The 7280-nt window shown below is 43.7% G+C and overlaps 1 protein-coding gene across 3 annotated transcripts; it reads left to right on the top strand.

Annotated features, from left to right (window-relative positions):
- Positions 1–22: 22 nt before the first annotated feature.
- LOC131592296 (RAD51-associated protein 1-like) lies at positions 23–6333 on the top strand. Of its 3 annotated transcripts, XR_009280573.1 has the most exons (10): positions 31–99; positions 845–971; positions 2075–2124; positions 2353–2473; positions 3132–3241; positions 3571–3645; positions 4071–4220; positions 4832–4978; positions 5508–5669; positions 5831–5969. XR_009280573.1 is itself a non-coding variant. In XM_058863714.1 (9 exons), exons 2-9 carry the CDS (start codon positions 937–939, stop codon positions 5959–5961), a joined length of 819 nt encoding a protein of 272 aa, XP_058719697.1. In that variant the 5' UTR covers positions 23–99; positions 842–936; the 3' UTR covers positions 5962–6333. The 3 variants fall into 3 exon arrangements, 2 of the variants coding, with proteins under 2 accessions (XP_058719697.1, XP_058719696.1); XM_058863714.1 differs by lacking the exon at positions 5508–5669 and having other exon boundaries at positions 23–99; positions 842–971; positions 5831–6333; XM_058863713.1 differs by lacking the exon at positions 5508–5669 and having other exon boundaries at positions 5831–6333.
- The last annotated feature ends 947 nt before the right edge of the window (positions 6334–7280 follow it).

The following is a 7280-nucleotide window of genomic DNA, read 5'->3' as shown; positions in this document are numbered from 1 at the left end:
ATCGCAGCTGCGCGTCCGCAGCGGCACTTTCGGCGCTGCTCCTGGGGCCGCAGGACGCGCAGCGGCGGCGGCGGCGGGAATGGCGCGGCCGGCCAGGAGGTGCGTGTGCGGGGCTGGGGGACGAGGGGCTCCCCCGATCCCCTCGGGGCCTCTGGGACATTCCAGGGTGGCCCCTTTCCCTTCCAGCAGAGCGGTCGTGATCAGCGATAGGGCCGTGTTGTTGGAGGCCCGGCATTAGTGGTGTCCCCTGGGATTCTGTCGTAGAATGGCTTGGGTTGGAAGGGACCTTAAAGCCCATCCATTTTCAACCCCCCACCATGGGCAGGGACACCTTCCACTATCCCAGGTTGCTCAGAGCCCATCCAACCTGGCCTTGGACACTGCCAGGGATGGGGCAGCCACAGCTTCTCTGGGCAACCTGGGCCAGGGCCTCATCACCCTCACAGGGAACAATGTTTTCCTCATATCCAATCTAAACCTTCTCTCTGTCAGTGTGAAGTCATTCCCTTGTCCTGTCACTCCAGGCCCTTGTCAAGAGTCTCTCTCCATCTTTCCTGTGAGTTCCCTTTAGGCACTGCAAGGCCACAATGAGGTCACCCCAAAGCCTTCTCTTCCCCAGGCTGAACAATCCCAATTGTTCCCTCAGCCTTTCCTCCCAGCAGAGCTGCTCCATCCCTCTGATGCTCTTGGTGTCCCTGCTCTGGCCTGGCTGCAGCAGCTCCCTGTCCTTCCTGTGCTGGGCCCAGGGCTGGATGCAGCCCTGCAGGAGGGATAATATTTGGCCCAGTGTTCTTTAAATTGCTCATCCATGATTTGGATGAAGGGGTTGATGTCTCCTCAGCAGTTCACAGATGACACAAAGATGGGAGGAGCGGCCGATACCACAGAGTGCTGTGCAGCTCTTCAAAGGGACCTGGACCTGGACAGGTTGCAGAGATGGGCAGAGAAGAAGTGTCTAAAATTCAACAAAGGCAAGTGCAGTATTCTGCACATGGGAAGGAATAGTCCCATGCACCAGCACAGGCTGGGGGTGACCTGCTGGCCAGCAGCTCTGCTGAGAAGGACCTGGGGGTCCTGGTGGGCAGCAGGCTGTCCATGAGCCAGCAGTGCCCAGGGGGACAAGAAGGGCAATGATGGCCTGGGGTGCAATGGGAAGAGCAGTGTCGGCAGCTCAGGGAGTGATCCTGCCCCTCTGCCCGGCCCTGCCAGGCACATCTGGAGAGCTGTGTCCAGCCCTGGGCTCCTCAGCACAGGAGGGACAGGGAGCTCCTGGAGCGGGGCCAGCAGAGGCTGCAGAGATGATTTAGGGCCTGGAGCATCTCTGACAGGGAAAGGCTGAGGGAGCTGGGGCTGTCCAGCCTCGAGAGGAGCCGCAGCTGAGAGGGGCCCTCAGCCCTGGGTGTCCCTGTGAGCAGGGAGGGCTCAGAGCAGGGCCCAGGCTCTGCTCCGGGGGGCCCAGCAATGGCACCAGAGGAACGGGCAGGGACTGATCCCAGGAAGTTCCACCTGGACATGAGGCAGAACTTCTGTGCTGGGTAGTGACTGAGCCCTGAACAGATTGTCCAGACAGGGTGGGGAGTCTTTTTAAAAAAATCAACAAGCTATTCATAATAAGCCATTGTGTACAGTTGCACTGGTTATAATTTTATCTTTGCTCTCTGTGCGTAGGGACAGAACCCAGGGAACAACTGGAGCTTTGCCAGGGGAGGGTTAAGTTGGATATCAGGAAAAGAGGAAAAAGTTCTTTCCACAGAGGGTGGTGGAGCACTGGAATAGGGAATGGGCATGGCCCCAAGGCTGCCAGAGCTCCAGGAGTGTTGTGACAGTACTCTCAGGGATGCCCAGGGTAGGACTGGTGGGGTGTCCTGAACAGGGCCAGGAGCTGGACTGGATGATCTTTGTTGGTCCCTTCCAACTCATGGATAATCCATGATTCTGTGATTCTGTCCACCTGAACACGTACTGCTTTTTTTTCCTTGTAAAACATGATTTATCCAGAAGTGTTACCAAATCAAGATGCTTGGTCAGAAAGGATTAATAGTGTGTATTTTATATTTTTTTTTTTTTGCCACAGGAACAAGAAAGTTGTTGATTATTCTCAGTTTGGGGATTTGGAAGATGATGGTAGGTGGGATGTTCTTGTACATCAAGAATTTGAAAAATGTAAAAGAGGCTATGTTGAATTTTCCTTTTAAATATGTTTAAGGATTGTGCAGTTAGAGTTGTTTGTTCTTTTAAAGTAGGATTAATTTCCAGAAAAGGTTATCTCAATATATTTTCAGCATGCAATGAAAATTATGAAATTTAAGAATATAGAAAAACTCGTGAGAGCTTGTTGCTGTTTTCCAACAGATGAAGACTTTGCACCTTCAAGCAAAAAATCTAGAACACAGCTCAAGGAGTCAAAGAAGGAGAAAAAAGAGAAGCCAAAAAAGCCCAGAGAAGTGACTCCATCACAGACACTTAATAAGAGGTAAGAAATGTTGTGGTCAACTCTGTGCAAAACTGGATTTCAATAAGAATATTTGGGTTTAGTTTCTTTCTCCCTAGAGTTTTAAGGAGCTGAGAACAAACAGCTAATACATGACCGTAATAAAGATTTTGAGCCTTATTGATGCACCTTCATATAACTCTAAAAATTCTGAGTTTCTTAGGGACTCCTAAGCCAGAGAAATATAAAGACAAGTTTGATTCCTTCCAAAAGAACATATGTAAAGGAGCAGAAAACGTCAATGTAAATGAAAAAGAGAAATCTAATTTTTATTAGTAGAGTTGTGTTTAAATATTACATTCTGGTGTGGAATTTCAAGCAAAAGCAATAATTAATTTTTTTTCCTGCAGTAATGCCAGTTAATAGTTCATATATATAGATATAGATATATCTATATATATGCACACATACACTGTTTTGCAGTCATAATGCTTTAAAGTATAGAGTGCTTTAAAAATTATTGTGTTTTGTCTAAGTAATTTCAAATATAATATTTGTAACAGAATATACTATAGATATGTATTGAAATATTAATCTCTTCACAAGTATCTAAATTTTAAACAGCTCACTGAGCCAGAAATAGTTCTATAACACTTATATAATTGCTTTATTATTTAACATGTTGGCATTTTTTCCACAGGTTATCCTTGGATGACAAACTTTATAAAAGAGATTTGGAAGTTGCCTTAGCCTTGTCTGTGAAAGAAAAATCTACAAATCCCCAAGAGGTGAAAAATTCAGAAGAACAAGGTTACTTTACAGTTCCATGCAACACTCTTTATTTATATGCAGTGAATTTGAACATGGCAATTTATTTTACACTGAAATAGATTGAAAATTGTATTTTATTTCAAGATGTCATGACAAGAGAGGGTTTCTAGGTGTTGCTTCTTTTCTTATGTTCATGGGGTTTTTTTCTATGAGGGAAGTAACTCTTCTATAAGATCTTCCAAATATATGCTTGGATTAGAGACAGATAAAACTTCATCTGTTTTAATTTCTTAATATTTTTACTTTTTGTAATGTGTTTTTGTATAGTAATATTTCTTTTTTTTTTTTTTTTCTGGGTCTTAAAACAGGTAAGACTATTGAATCAGAAAATACACAGAGGAGATCCCCTTTTTCCAACTGCAGTGTAGACAGTGAACTTTTAGGTAAGTTGTTTTTACACTCCTTTCACAAAAAGCATTTAAGTAGCTTATCTCTTCTTTGTTTCCATTGGTTTCTTTTTTTTTTATTGGTGTGGAATAAAGAGTCTTTATCTTAAATATATTTAAGGTTGAAGGAGGTGTCAATTCTTTCATTGAAAATTTGGTCCCAGTCTTAAAATGAGCAAACCTGTGGATGGGTGAATTTTTGATCTTCTTTTTGTTAGCCTGATTACGATAAATGTTAATAAATTTGACAATGAGAAAATAAAATGAGAAGCACATGAAAACAAGTGTCAGTGATATGTTTCTGAATAGTATAACTTCATATCACCAAAATGAATTCTGGGGACTCAAATACCAAATTATTTTAGAGGAAGAGAATAGATGTACTGCAAATTTGAGCTGATTGAACACTTTCTGTTTTGTAGGTCTCAATCAGGTTATGGATGATGACACACCTGATGGTGATGGGAGGCAAAGGACAGCAGCAGACAAAGTTCCAGTACATCACATGTCATTGGTAGTTGACAGTGATGACAGACCCCATGATCTGGACTCTGAGCCAGAGTCTGTACCCAGTAAGTTCTTCGCCACCAAAACCCTCTCCTTAGTTATGCTTTGGATGTGGATTTAGTGTGGATTTTTAGTGAAATTCAGGCTGCTTTGACTGCATTTTCACTTACTCCCCCCATACTCGAGACATCTCATTTGCACTTTCACACTAAATTTACACACTGGAGCTTATTCACTCCCAAACCAGCAAAATGTCACTGCTTCTCTGCATTTGTATGTCAGGAGAAATTCCTTCTGCCCTCCTTGTCCAGGAAAGTTTCGTCTCTTTAAAGATCCTCTAGATTTTTCTAGTTTTTTTCTGGGGTTTGTGTCAAAACAGTGACCCTGGAATATTATCAGTGTTGGAGCTTTCACTGTTGGCTTTGTTTAAGCTTATTTTAAAAAGCAAGTAGCCTCCCTTCTTTTCTTCCTGTGACTGTCATCTTGTGGAAGAGCAAGCTGCGTCCATGTCTGTTATTCCCTAACAGGTAAGGTGTCTGTGTAAATACTTACTGCTTCAGGATGGAACAGTCTAGAACCATCCTCATTATTTCTGCTGTGCAGTGGTCTGTCATCTGAAGTGATGATTTCTCTGCTAAAGAACATCTTTCTAAAGCAATTTTTATTTCCATCCCAGCATCACCTATAGTTTCTCCTTCCTGGATAACAGAACAGAACTCTGAGCCAAGGCAGAAGGTGATGTCCAGTCCCTCAGAAGCAGCAGGGAGACCTCTGCATGCATCAAGTCCTGTCACAGACAAAAAGCCTAAATGGACACCACCAGGTATGGGTGCAGCTATAGACACGGGCATGAGTTGACTTAAGCTTTTAGCAATCTCTCCTAAAAGCAAACAAAAAATAAACTATTCCTGGAAAATGCCTACACTTAATGTATATTTTATAGAGACTTTCTTTGGACAGATTTAAAACAAAAAAGAGAGAAAGGAAGAAAAGCTATACCTATGCTTCTTTTACAGCATTATCATTAACTCCTTTATCTGCCTGAGGCTTATAGAGTGTTTTCCAAACTGTGGATCAGACCTTAATCAAAAGATCCTTTCATGTCTATTTAGCTCTTATTTAGAGCTTTCTTTATCTCTGGTATGTGCTAAATTATTTTCTATTCTAAGCAAAAACAAAAACAAAAAAAATGCTGGAGTATTTTAGCTGCTCTAATAAAGCAAATGCTTAAAAGTTTTATTTTCTTAAGGTGTTTGAGCATCCTGCTGCTGACATCTCATTCTTTGATTTTTCTTTATATTTACTCTTATTTTCTGTATATGGTTCTTTCTGTTTGGCTCCTTTCTGTCAAGTCCTCGTTTCCCCATGGGAGTTGGGCTCAGTGTTTCTCTGTGGAGTGCCTGAAAATGCCCAGGACACTGGGAGCAGTTTCCCAGTGTTGCTGCAGTTTGTGGCTGGGTAATTAACCTGTGCACCATTCCTGCTGCATTGGCTCCCAGAGGGAGGAATCCCTGGTGAGTGATTTCCACGTGCCTCTGTAGTTCAGACCTTTTGGCACTCTCTTCAGAATGCGTCTTTTGTTCTGCTAGGGAAAATATTACAAGACAACAGTCATATGATATTATTTCCCCTTTTAACTTCTAATACCTTATTTCTGTTTTAAAATCATCTCCAGCTCCATCAGGAAGCAGTAATGTGAAATGTGTTCCTGTTAAGTCACCTACTCAGTGCCTTAGACTTGGCCTCTCCAGACTGGCAAGAGTCAAACCTCTCCATCCCAGTGCTACCAGCACAAATGGCCAGTGAAAAAGTGCCACACAGAGGAGAAGACTGTGGAAAGGGTTTGGCGATAAACAGAGGGTGGGCAGCATCCTGGAATCAGCCATTTTGGAGGATGTGTTACGGATGTGTCTGATATTAGGATGAGTTTTTATTCTGCAAATTACTGGGTATCTTTAAGTGCTACTCAATAATAACGTTATTTAATCAAAATGGTTAATCTGGGCCACCAGCTTTTTGATGTATTATATTCAGATATGTTGGTTTGTGATAATTTTAATTCTTTAATACCTAAACTCCTGGCATTAGCATAGTCTAGACAGCACTATGGCAGCATGAATGATAGGGAAATGTTTTTTAGAATTTTGTATTTTTAAAAAAAAGTGTAAAATAAATTACTTTATAATATCTAACTGTATTCCTTGAATTTATTAATTTTAAAGGTCACTTTAAATGTTGGTTGCAGTCTGGCAAATATTTTTGTCTGTGTGTGCTCTTACTGGAAGTCAGCAGCATTAGTCAGGCTCAGACAATGAAGAACTTCCTTGGAGCTCCTGGGGCTTCATTGAGGATCATGATACCATGATAAGGTAGGGAGTTTTGTAAAGCAGTGAAGCGATTGTTACTGATTAATGAAACTGAGCTTTTACTAATCCACAGTGTCAGTAATTTCCTATCTAAGCCTATTGATTACAGTGGATGGCAGCAAGTCCATTTCTCCCTGTATTACTTGTGACTGAAGGAATTGCATTGACAAGGAATATCACAGAACCATGGAATGGCTGGGGTTGGAAGGGACCTTAAAGCCCATCCATTTCCAACCCCCCACCATGGGCAGGGACACCTTCCACTTTCCCAGGTTGCTCAGAGCCCATCCAACCTGGCCTTGGACACTGCCAGGGATGGGGCAGCCACAGCTTCTCTGGACAACCTGGGCCAGGGCCTCACCACCCTCACAGGGAACAATTTCTTCCTCATATCCAGTCTAAACCCACTCCTGTCAGTGTGAAGCCATTTCCCCTTGTCCTGTCACTCCAGGCCCTTGTCAAGAGTCTCTCTCCATCTTTCCTGTGGGTTCCCTTCAGGCACTGCAAGGCCACAACGAGGTCACCCCAAAGCCTTCTCTTCCCCAGGCTGAACAATCCCAATTGTTCCCTCAGCCTTTCCTCCCAGCAGAGCTGCTCCATCCCTCTGATGCCCTTGGTGTCCCTGCTCTGGCCTGGCTGCAGCAGCTCCCTGTCCTTCCTGTGCTGGGCCCAGGGCTGGATGCAGCCCTGCAGGGAGGGCTCAGCAGAGCCGGGCAGAGGGGCAGAATCGCCCTCCTCTGCTGCCCTGGGGCTCTGGGT

This window comes from Poecile atricapillus, chromosome W, assembly GCF_030490865.1.
Source record: "Poecile atricapillus isolate bPoeAtr1 chromosome W, bPoeAtr1.hap1, whole genome shotgun sequence".
In the NCBI taxonomy this organism is placed as follows: Eukaryota; Metazoa; Chordata; class Aves; order Passeriformes; family Paridae; genus Poecile; species Poecile atricapillus.
This window is presented reverse-complemented; position numbering and strand designations above follow the sequence as displayed.